The sequence below is a fragment of the Triticum aestivum genome, chromosome 4D (genome assembly GCF_018294505.1).
Source record: "Triticum aestivum cultivar Chinese Spring chromosome 4D, IWGSC CS RefSeq v2.1, whole genome shotgun sequence".
In the NCBI taxonomy this organism is placed as follows: domain Eukaryota; kingdom Viridiplantae; phylum Streptophyta; class Magnoliopsida; order Poales; family Poaceae; genus Triticum; species Triticum aestivum.
The window spans coordinates 30025113-30047119 of NC_057805.1; the positions used below are offsets into that span (position 1 = coordinate 30025113).

Here is a 22007-nt window from a genome sequence, read left to right on the forward strand (position 1 = left end):
CCGTGCAAGACGCCCGCCCACGCGCATCCCCGCCCCCCTTGACGACGCCCCTGCTGCCCCCTCTGACCGCCCGCGTTGGAGCGAGCCCGCCGTCGCGCGGCGTCACCCCTCGGATTGCCGGAGCCTCACCATCCCGCACCGAAGCCGCGCCCGCGAGCCCGTCCAAGCCCGTCGCGCCCGCGCGCCAGATGCGCCCTCGCGCCTTGCAGAGAGATGCCCCACCACCACCCTCCCTGGAGCCAGACCGGGCTTCGCCGACGGTCTCCTCAGGCGGCGGCGAGGTGGGGGTGGAGGGAGGAGGGAAGGTGGCGGCGCCGGAGTGGTTCCCCCGTGTCGCTAGAGAGAGGCGACACGGGGTCGCTAGAGAGAGGCGACACGGGGTTGGGGTAAGCAGGTGCGTGGACGAGGCTTTTTCACAATGATAGGCACTGAACCTCCTATTACGTGCATTGGTTCATTATAAAAAAAATAACATATCGATCAGCTACAAATTACCTACTAGCCCCTGTTCAGGTATATATTTTGCTTCTCCTGTGTGATGGTCATTATCTGTTTGTTTTTAGAGAGCATGCATATTTTTTTAGTCCGGCTTAGAATTAACAAATGCCCCATATTTTTTTTGTTCTTTCAACTAGAAATTTCTCATTTGAAATCTTTCTAATTTTGAAAGGAAGATATCCAATAGAAGGTTTATCAAAATGTAACAAACTAGAATTCACAAGGCACTACAGGCGGAGACTCCAAAAGCTTGATGTTTCTTGAAATTAGCCCAAATGAGAATGACGTGGTGGAAACTGTCTGCTGGCTGAAGCAGAGTCAGAGGTGATTTTTTTGCAATTTATTGTTTTTGAAGCATGAAGATAAAAGGGAATAAACCGCTCTCTTTAACGGTGGTTCTATTCTGAATCTAAATCAGTATATCCAGGCCATAACCCACTTCACATATGCATAATTGGATTATTTTTAGTTGATCGGGTATTTTTACAGATTACATGTTTATAGGAACTTTTCATAATTACCACTTACTATTTGAGTATGTTTTTGCCTGGTCATGCCAAATCCTATTATGGCCCAGTTCTTTTGCCAGAATCTGGGGATTCTCCCAGAATCCAACCCCTACCCAGCTTCTCCCAGAATCTTTGAGACCCATTTATTTTACAATCCTATCTAATTAGACCCTAACTAGATAGGATTGTAAAACAAATGGGGCTCAAAGATTCTGGGAGAAGTTGGGTAGGGTCGGATTCTAGGAGAATCCCCAGATTCTGGCAAAAGAACTGGGCCTATGTTTGGTCATGCAGATGGTAGAGAGGAACTGGTAGTATTTAACCACACACATGATGTTTTATGAAAGATTAGCAAAAAAAAGTGGCATGTTTCATTGACATAACCAACTGTCTTCTATAATTTTTCATCCCGTTGCAACGCACGGGCATTTGTGTTAGTTTCCAACAAAGTGAAAAGAGTTGTATCACCTCATTCTAGCAATGCTCGTATTGCTTTAACTCGTCCTATTTTTTGATTACAACAGAACACGATATAGATAGCAACTATAGTCATCTTATTTCGCCAGCCAACGCGCACCAAGCGGCGCTCAACGCCTCGACCTGACGCGGAGCGAATTTCCACCACTTATGCAATCCCCCGGGCACAAACGAGCTCTTAGCCAAAAAGGGCTAGGATAGACCGGATCAGAGAGAATAGGGTGCTAATTTCAGGGATTTGAAGGTCAAGATTTGATTCAAACTCAAAGTACAAATTCAAGGTTTATTTTAGACTTTTCTCTTACATGAAAGGAAAGTTTCGTAGGAGGGGATCGTGACGTGATATAGACTGCCCATGGGTTTTGGTTTTTGGAAAAAAAACAACATGGACTGAAGAAAAATCGGTGGGTTTTGCTACTGGAAAACCAGAAAGAGAATAAAAATCGGTGGGGCGTGCGTCTAGGAGGCCCATGGATCGACAGGAGAGTGAGAGGTGGGGGAGGAACGACGTACCAACCAATGAGAGGTCCTATGTGACGCTCTTTGCGTCAAAGAGCTGAGGTTTCGCATAGGGGCGACTCACCTGAGCCTCCCCATTTCTCGTTCGCGAGGTGAAAAATGCGAAAAACAAAGAGCGACATCTGAGGATTAGAACCGCTGACAACGTAGTCGTGCTCGCACTATGCTAGCCGTTGCGCCAGGCTGGTTCCCGTGCTAGTTGTCCATCACAACACTTGAAGAAACAAGTCAGCGGCAAAAACTTGACTATTCAAAAAATTCCCAAAAATAAAGTACAGTATATCTGAGGGATCGAACAAAGTACCTCCTGTAGGTGAACAAGCTCGCTAGCCACTGTGACTCTGGTGTCTACATCTGAAAACCGAACCTACTATATATGAACTATAAGAGCAACAACAGTATTTTTTTTTCTGAAAATTTGAATGTGATTTTCTTTTTGAAAATGGTAGATATATTTTGAAACACAAACATTTCAAAATTGTGAAAAAAATTAAAACCTCGAACATTTTGTGAAATTGTGAACATTTTTGGGATTCTCATTTTTTTTAAAAGGAACAAAATTTAAAACTAGAACATTTTTTGAAATTATGAAGAATTTTTTAAAAGACGCAAACATTTTCTGAAAAACAGGAACAAAAATTGAAAACAGGAACATTTTGTGAAATTATGATTTTCTTTCGAAAGCACTTTTTTTTTCAATTTGTGAACAAATTTGGAAAGCCGGAACATTTATTGTAATTTCTGAACATTTTTTGAATTTGCGAAATATGTTCGCGTTTCTTTGTGAACAAAATTTGAAAGTGGAAACATTTAAAAAATTGTTCGGCAACATGACTTTTTTAAATTCTTTTGAACAAAATTATAAAGTGGGATTTTTTTTAATTTACGTACAAATTTTCAAAACATGAACATTTCAACAATTTGTGAACAAATTTTGAAAGTGGGAACATTTTCTGATTTTATAAAAATGCAAACATTTTAAAATTTTAAAACATATATTTTAAATTTTGGGAAAAAATTGTGTCAAAAGCGAACAAATATTTGAAAATCAGAACTTTTTTGGAATTTGTGAACAAATTTCAAGATAGGAACATCTTTTAATTAAACTATGAACAAAATAAAAAATGCAAACATTTTCCAAAATTTCTGAACATTTGTTGAAAAAGAAAAAGTAAAAAAATAAAAAGGAAAGAAAAGGAAATGAAAAATAAAAAGAGAAAATAAAGGGAAATAAACAAGAAAACAAAAAAGGAGGGTACAGAAAAAAGAAACAAGGAAAAAAAAATGAAAAAACAGAAAAACCGGAGAAAACCGGCTGGAACCTTCCAGAACGTTCCCAAAATCGGGATTCGGTGTAGCGCACGCCTCGGTTTTGGGCCGGCCCGTCTCTGTCGAGGCATGTGCGGTTCCCCGAGAATTTGACGCAGAATGCGTCGAATAGGAACATCCCCAACTCCTCCCCCCATTCATTAACCGAGTATTTCAGGCTTGTTTGCCAGCCCAGCCCAGCCCACTCGACGGCCCGTTTGGGCATCCCCCGATTATAAAAGCCCTAAAACGAGGAGTCCCACCTCGCTTCACAGGTCACAGGAGCTCTTGCGGCGGCGGCGCAGCGAGCATCTGTTGCCCTCGCCCTTCGCAATGGCCTCCTCCTCCTCTGTCTCCCGTCCGCGGAAGCGTCCCGCCGCCGTCGCCTTTTCTTCCTCGCCTCCGCCGCCGTCGCCTTTTCTTCCTCGCCTCCGCCGCCGCCTCAGGTTCGCCGTCGCCTTCCTTCCTTGGATCTGATGCTGCTAATTCCTTCCTTCCTTGGATCTAAGAGCTTTCGCCTTGCCAGGCTTGAGAGCTAATGCTGTTAGATCCTTCCTTTGATGTCAGAGGTCATAATGTTAGTTCACTGTTAGTGTCATTCCTCTCCCGTCTTCTTTTGTCTTCTTTTGTTTTCTTTAGTAATTTTAAGTTTTGTTTTGTAGACCTGTTTGTTTTTGTTTCTGTTTCTGTTAGTCCGGTGATGAAAAACCTGTTAATCATACCATCTTTCGGGACTGATTGGTCGCTGTGCGCCCATGCTGTCATTCTGCAATTCTGAGGACAAATTGAACAGCTTTAGTGTATTTTTCTAAATACTTCTGAACTTACATGTCATTTACTTTTCAGTTTTTCTATTCTGTTGTTTACTATGGATAGAATATGGCTGGACAATGATGAAAACCATGAACAAAACACACCATCTTTCGGGACTGATAGGTGCACTCTGTGTGCCATGCTGTGAAAATCTGCAATTCTGATGTCCACATTGGCTATGCTATAATTTTAGAGACTGAATTTTATGGTGAAATGTTAATCAGGCTAGAATTTTAGAGACTGCAATTTTGAATTGCTTACTGCTACTTGTGAGGTGAGGTGAGGTGAATAGCATTCTCCAAAAGTTGCTCATGTTGTTCTTATCAGAAATGTGTTTTATGGCTTTTTAGTTTGCCTTCTCTGCAGTTCAGTTCTTTTAGTCCAGGGATGGCACATCTTTGAGACCTGAGATTTCTTCCTTGATGAAAATCATAAGCATAATCCCCGAGGGCTACTGATTTGATCTTCTGTTGTTCCTGGTCCACTGATTTGATTTCTATTGTTTATTGATTCTATTCCTTCACTTTTCTTCGGCTATTGTTTGGTTGTATATGTCTTGATGTCATGGATGATGATATGCACTGGGCTCCGAGCAGTGAACATTGCTGCAGTCTGATGGAGATGCATTTGCCTAGAAAGCATTGTCTGACGTGTCAACTGTGTTATTAAACTCTTTACAAATTCTTACCTGAACTGAGTATTCTGTGTAACGTTTCTGTTTGATTTTTCTTTCCTAATTGGAGATTATTGTTTATGGAACCCGGTGATGACTTGTGATGTTAAAAAGTAGTGGCCTGATTCTTAGTTCCGGTTTTTGATTTTTTTACGGTTAGGGTGTTTGATTAGCTATATATTTTGGCATCTAGAGAGGTTCAGATCAGATTATTTCTCCTGGGCGGACTCTGATTTTTTTTCTTTTGTTTTCTTACTTCAGGGGCTAAGGACTCTGAAATTGACACCAAAGAAGAATTTTCCCCTGATCTGGCGGACCTGTGATGTTCTTCAGCTTTATCTAAAGTCTTTTGGCAGGGTATCCCTTTTGATTACATTTCTATGTTCAGTTGTTCGCATTACAATTCCCCAGGCTGAATGGTTTTCCTGTTCTATTTTCAGACAGCTCGTTTGACGAGTCCAGAGGGACGTCAGCGAGACTACTTTGAGGCAGAGTTCTTTTTTAAAGAAGAAGCTGAAGATGCATTGCAGAACTGCAAAATCCCAAACATGACCATTGAATGGGCTGAAGCAAACATATCAGACAATCCACTTACAGGTAATGATAAGTATAAGTAAATCTTGAGCCTGCTTATTGGTTTCACGAGAAATAATTCGCTTCTGTCAATACAGGACCAGCACAAATTTCGTATGACCCACCAAGGTGTGACTACGATGATTTTAACATTCTGGTAAACAGCTCGAGCACAACTTTTAAATAATTCGCTTATTGGTCTGAAGCAAACATATCAGACAATCCACTTACAGGTAATGATAAGTATAAGTAAATCTTGAGCCTGCTTATTGGTTTCACGAGAAATAATTCGCTTCTGTCAATACAGGACCAGCACAAATTTCGTATGACCCACCAAGGTGTGACTACGATGATTTTAACATTCTGGTAAACAGCTCGAGCACAACTTTTAAATTAAGCACATGTTCCTTCGTATTGCATGTATGCGTATCTCCCTCGTATTCGTTGCTGGTCGTGTGTGTTCTTCCCTGCAACGAGATAGTAAATGAGAGGTCGCCGATCAAGTAGGAGTGCCTTCGCCGGCCAGAAAGCACGCGGCGCCGGCGCCAGGCCCTGCTAGGATGCCGCCCTCCAGCAAATGAGACAGCTACCAGCGCGGTGGCGCTGCCGCCGTTTCACGCGGGGGCATGCATGCAGCCATTGCCCACACCACCGCAATAAAGCCCCTGCCCAGGATGTCACACGTACATTCCAGCCGCCGCAATGACCTTGCTATCTCGTGTCACCATCAATTTGATGGCTGTTTAAAAAAAGTAAATTCATTCATTAACACGTACTGTAGCTAAAACCAACAGGTTATATTTATACTTGAATATCTTCTAGATTTACTTGATGATGGTAAACAGAATCAGAACTAAGTAACTCGTTCTGGTTCTGTTTACAAAGATGGCCACGCAACAATCCGTTCTGGTTCTCGTTCTGCTAATGGGTATTTCCTTCTCATAGAACATGCATGCCCATCTTTGTAAGAAGTTACCTGCCAGCTCTTGAATTGCTTTTTCCTTAAAATTTAACATTTTAATTTGTTTTGTGCAGCCATTAGTACCACAGCCACGAAACAATCCTTTTCACATAAAATGGGTATTACCTAAAATGCCGAAAAGACAACAAGGCCAGCCAGAAGAACCTCAATTACCAGCCGCTCGCTATTCCCCTGAAAAAGTTAAGGTTGAGCCAGCAGACCCAAGAAAACCGGCCAAGCCGCGGTACTGGCCTAAGTTTCCAATATATCTGCCAATAAAATGACGCCTCGGATGAGAAAGGCTACATCGGCTCGCAGTAAGGTACCCAACAATCCTTTCTCTGCATCGCAATAGTTGGGGCAGATAACTTTTTGGAGCTAAAATTTTCGAACATGCTAAACAATCAAGCTTTCCTCTGTTTTTTTGTTGCATCAGCCAACTATTAGTTGTAGTGTTATTTTAGGGAACGTGGACCGGGGGGGGGGGGGGGTGAGATAGCGCCTGTGAGCAGCGCTTTCATCGCTGGACCGAACAAAATCAAAATAACAAATGTTAAAACTGGTCGTCTGAATGCAAACATAACAAATGTTAAACTGGTCGCCTGAATGCAAACATAATGGTGTTTACTGTAGTACCATGTGAATTTGGTCTCAGCGAGTGCTGGGAACTTCACATTCCAGCCTTGTTTGCTTGCTGGCCATCCGGCATAGTAGTATGTTAGGCACTGGAACAAAGCATAATGTAGCTTTCATGCTAGGATCTCGTCTCATTGCTGAGTAGGTAGGCCTGGACATTTCTCTGTGTACATCGGATCAATGTCTGTCATCGGTCATGTAACAATGTCCCGAAATATGACCATCCAACCTTCAGGTTATATACAGGTTAGGAGTGAAGAACAAAAACAATAACCACATAAATGTGACCCGCATCAGAATAATGTAAAGGGGAAAGCCGATACGACGTGCAAGAAGCTTGTATTTCCCATAGCAGTTGTGTTGATGTGATGTCATACTTCAGTGCATGAGCTGCTAATTGGTTCTGAAACGCATAAAGTGTGCACATAGTCGCAATCAGGTAACACAAGTGTCTGGTGGATAATGCATCAATATGTCAGCAGCTGATTCAAAAATGTTAGCTATTTGTCAGTATGTCAGCCAGCAGAACTTCACTCACCAAGAATTCAGGTTCAAGTGGGTGCCTCCAGGTTAGGTATGGCGATCCTTCCGTCTGCTTCCTGGCCAGCCTGACAATACCGACGAAGAATAACTAACATCAGCTCGTGGTCGATTGGCGCGTCGCCACCAAGCTGCTCCTTCAACGCCACCCCTGTTATCCATACGAACCTTAGATTCTCGTGCACAAAGAAATTCCTGCAAAACAAAAGCGTCAATTCTGTTGGTTATGTCGATTCCGGTACTAGTACACCGTATGCTTGTGTCAGTTCCGGACTTCCGGTACTAGTACTACCTCGAAAGCTTAATTTAGACATACAGCTTGTGTCGATGCCAGGCTGACCAAGAGACAATAACACAAATTCAAATATTTTGCTCCAAGCTCCCAAGCTTAATTTAGACATACAGTTGCATGGAAAATATAGCCAACCATGGCAAATGACTCATTTTTACAAAAGTTTTCTGCCCACACTTGCTGAATCGCAGAACGAGCTACTCTTTACTACTGGAATTTGCAACGTTTAATTACCAACAAATCTTATTTCCTGCAGCAGCCATGGTAAATGACTCATTTTTACAGATGTTTTCTGCCCACACTTGCTGAATCCCAAAGCCAGCAATTCTTTACTACTCAAATTTGCGAGATATAATTACCAACAAATCATATCTTCTGTCAATCTGCAATTCTGCATACCTTCGCATCCACCCAGGACTTTTGGGGTCAATCTGATGTATGGGTTGCTCAGATGTCTGTGCCTTGTCTCCCGTCGCTGGGTCGCGGCAGCACAGATCTGGGCGTCCACAGTTGACGCCGTCGTGGCCGGCAGCTCGCCCCTAGTGCAGGGGCTCCATAGGTGATAGGTATGTCGTTCACCTCCTCTAGCGGAGTTCTGCTGCATACCAACAAGCGTCAATTAGATCTTTAGAAATCCCCAATTCAAACCCTGCGGAGTAACTCGAACTAAGGAACAGATCTGTACCTGTTAATCCGCTGCATCAAGAACTCCATGTACGGCGGAGTGGGCAGTCGCCTTGTCACAGACGGTGGCTCCACCGGTCGCCGCTCTCACCAAAAGAAGATCCATGCTCGGGGAGTTAGGAGACAGGTGCTCCAGCGACCCATGGCTGCATTTACTTCAGTCACTGCCGCCGTTACCGGAAAGCACCAAATCTGATCCACGGATCAGGAAGGGAATTACGTCTCGAGCCCACTCGAGCCACGGCCCTGTCCCATTCTCTCCACGGCGTCTCAACGTTCATTGTGTATATCTGAGTTTTCTAATTCTTGGTGGACCCTGGCCCTGTCACATGCTTCAATTCAACGAATCACAAAGACGTGACCAACGGGACAGATAACGAGCGCCAGTGTGCTCGAGTTCACATACTCTGCGTCCCTTTTGTATCTAGTACTACGTCATTCCCCCTTTATGCTTTGCTGCTTGCTTGCTTTCTTCTTACATGCGATTTTTGTGTTTCGTGAATGACTTATTATGGCATTTCAACATGTTTGCAGCTCCAGGAGTAGAAGAATCTTTTGTTGAGAAACAAGACATTCAAGGCTCTCTTTCTCTTGTCGAGAAATAAGACATTCAAGGCTCTCTTTTCTTAAAAGAAAGTGCATTTTTTGTGGAATTGTGGGATTCGTCCCTTCACTACTTTTTTTTGGTAGAGCTGCTGTCTCCTAGAGCTTACTGTGCAATAGACATGCATGAAGTATTCGTAGTCTTTTTTATTCAAGTTTAGATTTCCAAGCATATATGCTATAGCCTAAAAAAAAACTGGTCGAAATGCAGGTTTGGTCTGTTGTTGAAGCTGTTTTTTATCCCAGAAACCCAAATTTTCAGTTTTTACCAAATGGATGCATTTTTTTGTGTGTGCCATTGAAGACTAGATGATTAGTCGCGCTTTTGCTGCGCCGGGAAACATATAGATGTAGGTTTGACATCCTTTAGAAACTCAAAGTAAATATCGCAGCAAAACAGAGATATGGATCAGACCAAATTCTACCTATAGCTTGTTTGAGAGGCTTAGAACTGGAAATAATGCCTATTTTTGATATACCAGTACTTCAGACCTACGTTGACCACTGTGCAATTGGTAAATGGTTTGTACATAACAAAATAACCAGCATACAAAGAGAGCATCGGTATAAGAAGATCTGCAAGCAGCAGTGCTAAAATAAACACTACCACATGACAATCTTTATTAATACATCACATTATGGAACACAAGCCACTTGATACAACTGTATTACAAATTTCTGTCTTCCCTAGGGAATTAGGCATGCTTCTATGTATTAGGAAAAAATAACAAAAGTAAATGGAATATATTCTGAAGATAGTGACCGGTGAACAACCTCCCCAGTTCTAGTTGTGATGAAGCTTCCATCGATACCTGCTCTCCAATTTCCGACTGTACTTCAGTGGAAAGAGGTTACACACTTGTGTTACAAATCCAAATAAATGTTAAATAAGTTTTATATTCAATGGTATGTGAAAATAACCATTAAGACGACATCTTATATTCTTATCTTTCTTTTAGGAATTATCACACAACATTTTATGACCTGGTCAAAAAATATTATTCCCACTGGACCAGAATTCCTTTGTGTTGTACTAGTTTTATGAGTGAATTATTGTTATTTTTACAGCACCTTTTCCCATTTTCCTAAGTTGCATGGCATAAACAATGGCAAACTGATACCAATATTTGGCAATCTACTAAAGGTCTATTTTTGAAATGCAACTGTATGAAGCTTAAAACATTTGAGATGGTCATTGTCAATTACTGATCATAGATGCACCAAAGGCAAAAGCAGGAAGAGACGGAGATGAAGAGAAGCAACGGGTATTTGAGATGTGGTGACTAAGTGGATTGAAAACAAAACTGAAGCTGATAACTTCTAATATACAATGACACTTACTTAGATGTGCGGTCGAGAGAGAAAAAAAAAATTGTGATGGCAACAAAGATTGGATAACAATCAACTATTATCACATCTACGCTGAAGAGAAAAAGAAGGATATAGCGGTTAACTATATTAGTCATATACTTTCTGAAGTTCTCACTTCATCCAACCTTTATAAGACTGCAATTGCTATAACAGAAGTAACCTGGGGCCTAGAGATTCCAAGATTTCAGAAAACTATCTTTTGACTTCAGCAAAGAAAACTTGGTAGTAACTGTATTTAAAGCCATATAATATGTTGGTTCACTAAAATGTTTCCTTTTCAGGCAACATCAAAATTGTAGATGCAGCAGAAGTGTTCTGGTGGCTGGTACACTGAAAATTGACACAAACCAAAATAGACATCTATTGCTGTCAAAATTAACATTATTCTTATAACTAATCATTGCTAGGTGGCAATGCTACATGATCTGTCCAGCTCAACAATCATGTACATAGTTCTGATCAGTAAGCTGACATCTATTAGACTTTGCTCCTCCCGTTCTGCATATTATTCATCACGGCAAAGCAATTCTTGCATGTATTTTCAAACAGACCATGGAGAAATCAAAGTATGGATTGCGCTGACATAAAAAAGAGAGACTTAAATTTTGGTTAGGAAGTTTCGGTCCAATGCATTTGTGGTTCGTATCTATGTCCTGTTGTGCTTCGTGTGATTTACATTCGTTGTAAGCATTTCCTCCCGCTACTGATTGTGCCTGTACTGAATAGTGCTAGGTTTTACCGTTTTATAGGGGGTTTGTGAGGTGGCCAAATACCGTGCCATGTGTTTGAAAGTTGTCAAATCTGGTCACGCATTGGGTGTTTGATTGTACCCTGTTGTTCATATGTAGTGGTGAAGTCAATCGGTCATGTAAACTCAATGAGCTAGATATCTGAATTCTGTGAACTTGTTAACTAAAATTGCTGTAGTTTTTACATTGATAGAACTAAATGATAAAGTGAATGTGCTGCATTTTTAACTGAATGTACTGATTGTGAACTGAGTTTTGCTAAATGATTCTATGAATTTTATGCACACTGAACCTTCTGAACTTTTCTCCTGTCATAACTGAATCTTCTAAACTTTTGACATTGTCATAACTTAATATTCTGAACTCACGGTCAACTGTACACGCAAGTTTTTGAACCAAAGATGTGTATTTTGTAACTTTGTGACTAATTTGAGCATTCCGCGCAAGCTTATGTACTTGTGTCATATTTACCTCAAAAGGAAATAAATAAGAAGATCCAAATCAGCAACTTGTTACCCCATCCACCGGTAGCACCGTCATCCGTGGACGACTCCACCTCACCCCCGTCCGGAGCTCGCTAGCGCCAGCCGTACCCGATCTGCGGCGCGCCACTGTCGTCTCATTGATGAGGTCGTCGGCACCGCCCGAGCTCCACCGTTGGCCGCACGCAATCCACGCCCGCCGTGTCCATTCCCACCTCGAGCTCGCGAGCTCTAGACCAGAACACCAGTCGTCGCCCCTCCCAAAGCTCCACCGATGACCGGTGTGACTGTGAGGCTGCGACGGCCGGGGAGTCAAGCATCGCGCTGGGACCAAGGGTGGTGCAGCACGCAATCGGGGCGACACATGGGGAGGAGAATAGGCCGGCGGAAGGTGGAGCAATAGTGTTGTTGGGGCGGCGGCCGGAACCCTAGTGTGGCAGGGGGCGCTGGATGAGGAGGAGAAAGAGACATCGGGAGGGTTGCTGTGGTGGGGCACGTTTGGGGAAGGAAGTTCACACGGATGGCAAGCACGAGTCAACAACTTACAGGTGGGGCCCGAGCGGTAACAGCAGCGAGTCATTCGCTTACAACTGGGCCTTCAAAGCCTCAGTTCACCAAAACGCAGGATTTCAAGGGAGTTAGAATCTGTACTGATGCTCCCATGATAGGTATAGCGATCCCCCGTACTGACCCCGTCATCGTCGTCCCCATACAAACTCAGCGAGAGGATGGGATGCAAATTGCGCTCCACTATCTCTCCATATTCTGTTCCTGTTTTCTCCTGTCGTTCCCCTTCTTTTCGATTCTCAAAAAAGATTCGTTTCGACACAACTATTACTGGGGAGTAGAATCGAATCGGATTCCATGTCGACATGCGTACACGATGAAAAGCACTTATGTCAAATCCACAGCCGCAAGCCCCCAAAACGTCTCTCGAGAAAAGTCCGCTACTGCGTGGAAATATTCTGTGGGTCTCGGGTCCCAATGCACCTGAATTGATTTTTTTTTGCAAAAAAAATAAACAAGGAAAAAGTTTGTCCAAGGAATGACTTCCATTGACTTCAAGGCCATAAAAATGTGTTGGTACAAAATCATGAATAGAAACTTTTATACTACCTCTCTCTCAGTTTACAGGGCGTGCGCGTACCCCTAGGTCGTCAATTTGACCAACTTAATACAAGTCATATATTACAAAAATATACCAACATGAACTACGGAGTTTCTACTTTCAAAAGGTATAATTTTTGTGTTATATAATTTATATTAGGGTGATAAAATTGGTAACCTAGGTATACGCGCAGGACTTGTAAACTGAAACGGATGTAGTATAACTTTAACGTAGTGTCGATTTTATTTTTCTTTCGCACAGAATACCATGGAAGTCATTCTTTCACGAAACTTTTCACATGAGTGTAACACTACATCATGTGTGTTTCCAAAAAGTTTCAGGATTTTTTTTCATTTTCAGCAATTTTTTTTTCATTTCAGGTGCATTGGCATGAGGTCCAAAAACTGAAAACTTGCAGTAAAACTCATCGAAACATGTGAAGCGTCATGTTTTCATTAGGCAATCCGTAGTACTCCCTCTGTCCCAAAATTTGTGTCTTAAATTTGTCTAGAATCTAATACTAAAACGTGATTTCATACACCCGTTTCTAGACAAATCAAAAATAAGAATTTTGAGACGGAGGGAGTATAATATATCTTTCACAAACCTAAGAAACCGACCGCTATATGACAATAATAATAATGCTTCAAGGGCCATGAACAGGATCTACATCATGTCACGAGACCGCAAGGTGCTCAGCATACATGCCCGACATCTTGCCTGCGTAACGGCGATAACCAAGTTGGTATATACAATGGTTGATAAGATAGTCTTATCTTAAGTCTTGCATGTGATTTAGAGATGATAAAAAAATGTCTACAATGAGTCATCTCTTAGCCTTATCTTCTTTTTTGACGGGCAATGGCAGGTGCTCTGCCTTTTTATTTAGTAGAGGGAAAAACTGTACATATTAACACCGAGAAGGTCGGAGTTTGAAAAAAAAAGAGGAGCCAGGTTACCAGGAGGCAACCAGACCCGGAGAAAAGGATCGACTAAATCTCCCAAGCCCCAGCAAAGAGGCCAATCTCATCTCTAATCATCCTATGTACTCCCGGCGCGGATGCCGTCTTTTGTTGGAAAACCCTTCTGTTTCTCTCATTCCAAAGATTTCAAGCGATGTATGCCGCCAGTGGCGAGTTCACCAGGTAGGCTTCGATAGGCTTGAGCCTACCCTCCAAATTCGCGGAATTTTTTTTACTACTAGGCTTCAAAATATTTCTTAGGCCCATCCTAGAAAAAAGGTCCAGCAGGCAGCCCATCTAAGAATCGGTGACTAACCCAGCATCCCGCACGCTCGGACGCGCACGAAGCACATCAGGCGCACAAGCAGCGGCCACCCAATAACCTAGCCGCCGGCCGCCAAACGCCACCTCCTAGTCCGGCGCCGCCTTCCCGCCTCCTCGCCGTTGCTGCGTCCTCGCCGAGCGCCGCCTCCCCGCCGGACGCCGTCATCAGCCGAGCGTCCGAGCCTGCACGATGGACGGGGCCACGGGGGGAGCCGGGCTGCGCCTGCCGGGGAGCTCGTCGCCCACGACGCCCAGGGCTCTCTGCAGGTCGCCAGATCCGCCGACTCCCCACTGGACGCCGGACGCCTCTCTGCAGGGCTCTCTGCAGGTCGCCGGACGCCGGACACCAGTCCAGAGCAGTTCGAAATAGGTTGTTTGTTGTCTCTGTCTGACTCTGTTTGATTCTTCTTAGTTTAGTTGATAGCAGTTGCTAGTTTAGTTAATTCTAGTCAGTAGTTTGGTTCTAGTCAGTACTGGTTCTACTGTTCTAGTAACAATTAATTCATGAACTAATTTATGTCCTTGTTAATTTTTTTTATAGAAATGAAGAGAAAGAGGACTCTGCATAGTTGGTTTGCAAGTAGTTCAAATACACTTCCTATTATTCCTGAATCCAATGTTGCCCCAATTAATGTTATTGTTCAGCCTACCCTCATAGAGAACATAATCCCTGATGATCCAACAAATGAGAGCACTAATCCCTCGGTTGATGAGAGAACTAATCCCTCGGTTGATGAGAGCACCAATCCCACTTCAAATGAGAGAACCAATCCCCAACCGATGAGAGCACAAACCAACCAGCACCACCAACACAATATATATTGGAATTTCATCCAAGAAAAATCGCAAAGGACATTTGCCTCCTGAGTATGATGTTATTTCTTAGAGGTATATCTCTGTTTTAGTACTAGTGTCGATAGTTAGTTGAGGCTACTTTACCATATCACTAACATTTGTGCCAATTTGGACAGATGGCTTGCAGTTTGTCACTTGCATTTTGGTGTGGAGGAGTTCTACAACTACAATATTGTTAGTAAGAAGCAACACCAGTATCTTGTCTTTGCCTTATTTTGGTTGATTCTCTAGTACTTGATGTATTGGTGTGCAGATTGTATGAAACTTTGCTGTTGGTCAATCATGCTACTAGTATTTGTCTTGAGAATCATGTCCATTTGAGCACTGTTTGGCACATATTGTCTCTATAAATTGGTAAAACCATTTTTCTTTCAAAATTCCAGAAAAAAAATCAGTAAATACTACATGCTTCCAGTAGTAGGCTGGGAAATTTTGAGCTTATTTGGCCAAGAGGATTAGGAGATAATGCCCATTTTAGTCACCTGATTTAAAATTTGGTTCAAAATTTGATATTTTCTAAAAAATCCAGAAAAATTCTAGTATATAGTACGTGTTTCCAGTATTAATCTGGGAAAGTTTCAGTTTATTTGTACAAAAGGACTAGGAGATAAGCAGCTTTTTCTTCAAAAGAGCGTTCGATTTTTCTCGGCTTAAACTTTGAGCCCACCCTCCGTTTTTCTCTAGATTCGCCACTGTATGCCGCCACGGTAGATGCATGAAGATTGTCATGCAAGATCTTGCATCTGATTGAAGTCGTCCACCAGGATTTAATAGAAGTGGCAGCAAGGGCAGCAGAAGCAACATCAGGGTGGGAAAAGTGAAAGGATTGCCAAATCTCCATCGCAAAAGGGCAATCGATCAAGATGTGTCTCGCAGACTCCGAAAGCTGATCACAAGTGCTGTAGCGATCGTTATGTGGCCATCCTCGAGCCGCCAGGCGATCAGCAATCCACAACCTGTTTTGGAGCAAGGTCCAAAATGAAGAATCTGATCTTAGGCTCAGCCTTGATTTTCCAAACCTGTTCAAGTTGCGGCATTGCAATTCGAGTGATGAACTGTATATTGTAAGCGGATTTGGCGCTGTATCTTCCATTCGAGGAGTGAATCCAAGAGATTTCGTCCTCCCGATCAGTGAGAAGGACCTGCTGTAGGGCCGTCCAGAGGTTCAGAAGGGAGTCTAGAGTCAGAGCGTCATTGATCCTTTGCAGCCCAGCCATCCATTGATTATCATGCATGCCGTCTGAAAGATCTTGAATGTCGCCTAGAGGGGGGGGGGGTGAATAGGCACTTTAAAATAATTACGGTTGAGGCTTGAACAAATGCGGAATAAACCTAGCGGTTAATTTGTCAAGCACAAAACCTACAACAACTAGGCTCACCTATGTGCACCAACAACTTATGCTAAGCAAGAAAAACTACTTAGGTGATAGCAAGATATATGACAAGAAACAATATGGCTATCACAAGGTAAAGTGCATAAGTAAAGGGCTCGGGTAAGAGATAACCGAGGCACGCGAAGACGACGATGTATCCCGAAGTTCACACCCTTGCGGATGCTAATCTCCGTTTGGAGCGGTGTGGAGGCACAATGCTCCCCAAGAAGCCACTAGGGCCACCGTAATCTCCTCACGCCCTCGCACAATGCAAGATGCCGTGATTCCACTAAGGGACCCTTGAGGGCGGTCACCGAACCCGTACAAATGGCAACCCTTGGGGGCGGTCACCGAACCCGTACACTTTGGCAACCCTTGGGGGCGGTCACCGGAACCCGTCAAATTGCTCGGGGTGATCTCCACAACCTAATTGGAGACCCCGACGCTTGCCCGGAGCTTTACACCACAATGATTGAGCTTCGAACACCACCAGCCGTCTAGGGCGCCCAAGCACCCAAGAGGAACAAGCTCAAGGGCACCAAGCACCCAAGAGTAATAAGCTTCTCAACTTGTAACTTCCACGTATCACCGTGGAGAACTCAAACCGATGCACCAAATGCAATGGCAAGGGCACACGGAGTGCCCAAGTCCTTCTCTCTCAAATCCCACCGAAGCAACTAATGCTAGGGAGGAAAATGAGAGGAAGAACAAGAAGGAGAACACCAAGAACTCCAAGATCTAGATCCAAGGGGTTCCCCTCACATAGAGGAGAAAGTTATTGGTGGAAATGTGGATCTAGATCTCCTCTCTCTTTTCCCTCAAAAACTAGCAAGAATCCATGGAGGGATTGAGAGTTAGCAAGCTCGAAGAAGGTCAACAATGGGGGAAGAACACGAGCTCAAAGGATAAGGTAGAATGGGGAAGAAGACCCCCTTATATAGTGGCGGGGAACAATCCAACCGTTACCCCCAAAACAGCCCCGCAGAGGGCGGTACTACCGCAAGAGGCAGCGGTACTACCGCTGATCACAGCGGTACTACCGCTCCCCCGGGCGGTACTACCGTGGAGTCTAGAGGGCAGGAGAGTGACAGACCCGAGCGGTACTGCCGCGGTGGTTGGGCGGTACTACCGCTCGTGAGCGGTACTGCCGCCCTACTGCCGCTGCGAAGTACTGCACAATCCGACACGAAAAATGACCCCTCGAGTCGACGCGGTAGGGGCCTGGTACCGTAGCGGTACTACTGCTGAGGACCCACCAGCGGTACTACCGCTGCGAAGCGGTACTGCCGCTTGTCACCCCTAAGCGGTACTACCGCTGGGTACCGCGGTACTACCGTTGGGACCATCCTAAAGCCACTACCACGAAAACAAGTATACTCCACGGGAAACCAAAACTGCCATAACTTCTGCATATGAGCTCCGAATTGAGCAAACTCAAGCTTGTTGGATACAAGACGACGAGTAGTATCAAAACAACGACTGGTTATAGTAAGAAGAGGCAGGGAAGGTATGCCAACAAAATAGAGGAGTGAAACCTCCAACCGAAAAGAACCGGCATAACCTTCCAACATCGAAAACATCATAGAAGATGCGAGTGAACTCCGCTTTCGATGAACTCGAGCTTGTCATCAAGATGACCATAAGCTCCAAAACTCACAAAGAGAAAAACCAAACAAGAACCAAGAAAGATGATGCAAGGATGCAATGGTTTGAGCTCTCTACGAATTATACGATCAAGCTACTCATCGAGAGCCCCCCTTGATAGTACGGCAATCGATCCTATAACCCGGTCTCCCAACTACCATCATGAGACCGGTAAAATAGAAAACCTATCAAGGGCAAACCTTTGCCTTGCACATGGTCCACTTGAGCTAGATGATGACGATCTTGACTCCCTCAAGTTGGACCACCTTTCTTGGTTGCGTTGGCTCGATGAAGACTAGTTGATTGCTCCCCCATACTCCACTATGGGTGAGCCACTCTTCCGCACATCTTCACAAGTCCATTGTCACCACAATGGACGGCAAGCTTCAAGCATTTGATCTCTTCATGATGCTTCACTTGAACTTGCACACCGCAACATCTTTACAAGTCCATTGTCACCACAATGGACGGCAAGCTTCAAGCATTTGATCTCTTAATGATGCTTCACTTGAACTTGCACACCGCAACCTAACCCCACAAAGAACTCTCACAAAGATCATGGGTTAGTACACAAAGCGTAATTGACAATGCTTACCACACCATGGGATCGCTTGATCCCTCTCGGTACATCTTCTACGCTTTGTGAGTTGATCAAGTTGATTCACTCTTGACTTAGTCTTGATCAACCTTGAATCTTTTCAACTCTCTTCATTTGGATGATGTCTTGAAGATATACATGAATGATCACACAATCTTCTTCTCCAAGACATGCTTGCAATAAGCTCAACTCTCACATGACCAATCTTTGGATAATTCCTTAATAACACCTTGGTCACCACATAAACTCCTTGAAACCAACACATGAACTTCAAGAAATGCCTATGGACAAATCCTTCAAATATAACTCAAGGCAACCATTAGTCCATAGAGATTGTCATCAATTACCAAAACCAAACATGGGGGCACCGCATGTTCTTTCACCGTCCCGTACAGACACAAGCTTTCTACGAGACAACTTGTACAGAGTAGGGGCAATATCCATCGGAGCCATTCCATTCAGCCATCTATCCGACCAGAAACGCGCTTTCCTACCATCCCCCAGTTGAATGCTAGTGCATGCAGCAAATAACTGACGATCAGTGTGGTCACAAGGGGTTGGGGTGCCTTTCCAAGGGCGATCGACACAGTCCCACTCATACCAAGGCCACCGCAGACGAAGGGCTCTGCTGTATGCAGCGATTTCTTTGATACCAAGGCCCCCCACCGATTTTGGAGCACAAATGCGCTTCCAGTTAACCAAGCATTTCCCACCATAAGCCTCATCCTCAACATTCCAAAGGAATTTTCTTCGCAGTTTATCAATTTGCCTCTCAGCCCATTTATCTAGTGCAAACGCAGTGAGGTAGAACGTAAGCGTAGAGGTGAGGACCGAATTAACAAGGAGTAGTCGGCCAGGTCTGGTGAAGAACCTTCCTTTCCACGGTCGTAGGCATCCGGCAATCTTATCCAGAAGTGGCTGTACCTCAACCCTTCTCGGCTTTTTAAGTGAGAGCGGCAGTCCAAGGTAGCGACACGGTAAGGCCCCAAGAGTTCCTCCAAAACCCTCCAGGAGAGAGGCGATGTCAATCCCTTCGCACCGGACAGGATAAGCCACACACTTTCCTTGGTTGATCTTGAGCCCGAACACGTCACCAAAGAATTCCAAAATTTGTAGCACGACTTGAATGTCCAAACTAGATGGTTGAATGAAAAGAGCAGCATCAGCAGCATAGAAACTTGCCCTAGCCTAGCAGAGGGCGTCGACAGGGGGGGAGAGGATCTCCAACTGTGTGGCTCTGTTCAAAATTCTTTGGAGGGGGTCCAGGGCTAGGATGAATAGCATCGGTGACAGGAGGTCTCCTTGCCGGAATCCTCGTCGGTGCTGAAAAGGCAAGCCAGCAGCTCCATTGAGCAGCACCCTAGAAGTGGCCGAGGCCAGCAACATACAGATCATGTCCCTCCATTTTTGCCCAAACCCATATTGTTCCAAAACTTGCAACAAGTATCCCCAACCAATCGAGTCAAATGCCTTTGCGAAGTCAAGCTTGAGGAATAGCAGCTTCTTCTTCTTTTGGTGGGCATCTTTGATTACATTCTTGACATAGAGAAAGTTATCTCGGATGGATCTGCCTCGAATGAAAGCGCTTTGGGTGACCGAAATGAGTTTGTGTAGCTCAGGCCCCAGCCGATTAGCAAGCACCTTACAGATGATTTTAGCAACACTATGCATCAAGCTGATCGGTCTATAATCAGAAGGTGTTGTCGCTCCCTCTTTCTTGGGTATCAGCACCAGGTTGGCAGAGTTAAGAATCTTCCATTGGTTCCCCTTTAGAAGGAAAAAGGCTCTTGAAAACCTCGATCAAGTCATCTTTGATTAGTAGCCAAAACCTCTTATAGAAAGCCCCAGTGAACCCGTCGGGTCCAGGTGACTTCTCAGCATGCCCATAAAAAACAACAGCATTGATCTCTTCTTCAGTGAAGGCCTGATCCAAGTGTTGCAGCTCAGCCCGCTGAATGCCTAGGAAGTCCCAATTCAGATGCGAAACATTGGGTGGAGCTTTGCCAATGAGGTTCTTGAAGTGGTCTAGTAGAATATTTTCCTTCTCCTTGTGGTCAGAAGTCTCGTCGTGCTGCCCAATAAGAGTGGCAATATGATTTTTCCGGCGTCTGCCATTAGCCCTTAGGTGGAAGAATTTTGTACTAGCATCACCCGATCTGATGGTGGTTAGCCTGGATCTCTGTTTCCATCTGATCCGTTCTAAGGCAGCGATTGCCAGAAGTTTGGACTTAAGGTTCCTCCTAAGGGCCCACTCCTTAGCAGTGAGCTCTCTATGCTTCATTGCCAGGTCCAGTTGGAATATCACCTCATTTGCAATGTCAGTGGCCAAGCTAGCCTTCTTTCTCATATCCCCGCTCCATTTCTTGAGGGCCGTGGCTGTTTCCGAAAAGTCTAGCCTGGAGAAAACCTTTGCATTCTTAGCCTTATCTTCAATAACTAGTTATTCCTAAAAACTGGTGAGACATTGTGCTAAGAGATCATCTCTTGTCTCTCTTAAATAAGAGAAGACAAGCCTTTCCTTATGATTTCTCTCTTCCCCACCTCATTATTTATCATACGTGACATGCTTAAGATAGGACCATTGTACATGCCCTTACTAGCTACATTCCAAACCCTAGCTCAGCGACGACAAAAAGAGATCAGTAGATTAAAAGACATGGCACCATGTCACACGTCTGGCGGTATACATGCTCGGCCATGGTGGCCTGGCTCACGGGGTGCTGGCCTTTGCCATGCTCGCCGTCCAGGTCATGCGGCCAGCACAGGCAGGAGAGCAGGCGCCATGGCGGTCAAGCTTTATGTACCAGCAAAGTTGGCTTTGGAAGTTTGGATGCTCACGTGAAAATCTAGCTAGATGGTCGCCGGCAAGACACGCACGTACGTACATGATATTGAGCCCTTTCCGGCGAGAACATGCGAGTAACACACGCAAGCGAATCATGAGTTATGCCCATAAAAATGTGTCGTTCGTGCCCTTGGTGCAGGGAGTTGCGGTTGAGCCGTGTTGGTGGTGCTCGACACGCGACGCCACAGTCTACAGACGGCGGCGAACGCGGCTTGGTCACGGTCATTGACATGGCAGTCAAACCCGAACAACGTGGCGCTGAAGTGGACAGTGACATGGCAGTCAAACCTGAACAACGTGTCAAGTTTTTAGTCAAAATCATGTCCACATCAGACGAAAACCATCGTAAACAGTACGAGGGACTGAAGTTATCTGGTTTGAAAAGTTGAGAGACTGAAATTATCTGATTTGAGAAATTGTGGGACTAAGTTTTACTGGTTTTGAAGTTGAAAAACAATTTCTATACTTTTGAAAGAGTTAAGGGACGAAAAATATACTTCTTCCTAAAATTAAATATAATCTAGTGTTGCACTCATATACGAGTAAAAGGTTTTACGAGACTCGTTTCATGAAGGAATAACTTATGTGTCTTTTATTTTTAGCGGTAGGA

At 44.2% G+C, this 22007-nt stretch overlaps 1 protein-coding gene, 1 long non-coding RNA gene and 4 other non-coding genes across 6 annotated transcripts; all 6 read left to right on the forward strand.

The window, feature by feature from the left end:
• The first annotated feature begins 1203 nt into the window (after nucleotides 1-1203).
• LOC123096613 (uncharacterized) lies at nucleotides 1204-9363 on the forward strand. Its single transcript, XM_044518378.1, has 6 exons — nucleotides 1204-1233; nucleotides 3569-3757; nucleotides 5059-5154; nucleotides 5238-5394; nucleotides 5678-5736; nucleotides 9018-9363. Exons 1-6 carry the CDS (start codon nucleotides 1204-1206, stop codon nucleotides 9027-9029), a joined length of 543 nt encoding a protein of 180 aa, XP_044374313.1. The 3' UTR covers nucleotides 9030-9363.
• Nucleotides 4003-4094, forward strand: LOC123100839 (small nucleolar RNA SNORD96 family). The gene has a single exon (XR_006448473.1). It is a non-coding gene; the product is annotated as a small nucleolar RNA SNORD96 family (small nucleolar RNA).
• Nucleotides 4197-4293, forward strand: LOC123100840 (small nucleolar RNA SNORD96 family). The gene has a single exon (XR_006448474.1). It is a non-coding gene; the product is annotated as a small nucleolar RNA SNORD96 family (small nucleolar RNA).
• LOC123100872 (small nucleolar RNA R66) lies at nucleotides 4505-4576 on the forward strand. The gene has a single exon (XR_006448499.1). It is a non-coding gene; the product is annotated as a small nucleolar RNA R66 (small nucleolar RNA).
• On the forward strand, nucleotides 4689-4776 carry LOC123100942 (small nucleolar RNA snoR118). The gene has a single exon (XR_006448549.1). It is a non-coding gene; the product is annotated as a small nucleolar RNA snoR118 (small nucleolar RNA).
• A 5032-nt stretch (nucleotides 9364-14395) lies between the features above and the next one.
• On the forward strand, nucleotides 14396-15174 carry LOC123099502 (uncharacterized). The gene is made up of 3 exons (XR_006448170.1): nucleotides 14396-14452; nucleotides 14624-14970; nucleotides 15054-15174. It is a non-coding gene; the product is annotated as an uncharacterized lncRNA (long non-coding RNA).
• Nucleotides 15175-22007: the final 6833 nt, after the last annotated feature.

What these genes read in the sequence shown, in the direction of transcription:
- LOC123096613 (XM_044518378.1), top strand. Translation starts at nt 1,204, where the DNA reads ATGGGGCTCAAAGATTCTGGGAGAAGTTGG. An exon ending in CGCCTCCGCCGCCGCCTCAG is followed by an intron (nt 3,758 to 5,058) that starts GTTCGCCGTCGC and finishes TTCTTACTTCAG; the next exon opens with GGGCTAAGGACTCTGAAATT. An exon ending in ATCAGACAATCCACTTACAG is followed by an intron (nt 5,395 to 5,677) that starts GTAATGATAAGT and finishes CTGTCAATACAG; the next exon opens with GACCAGCACAAATTTCGTAT.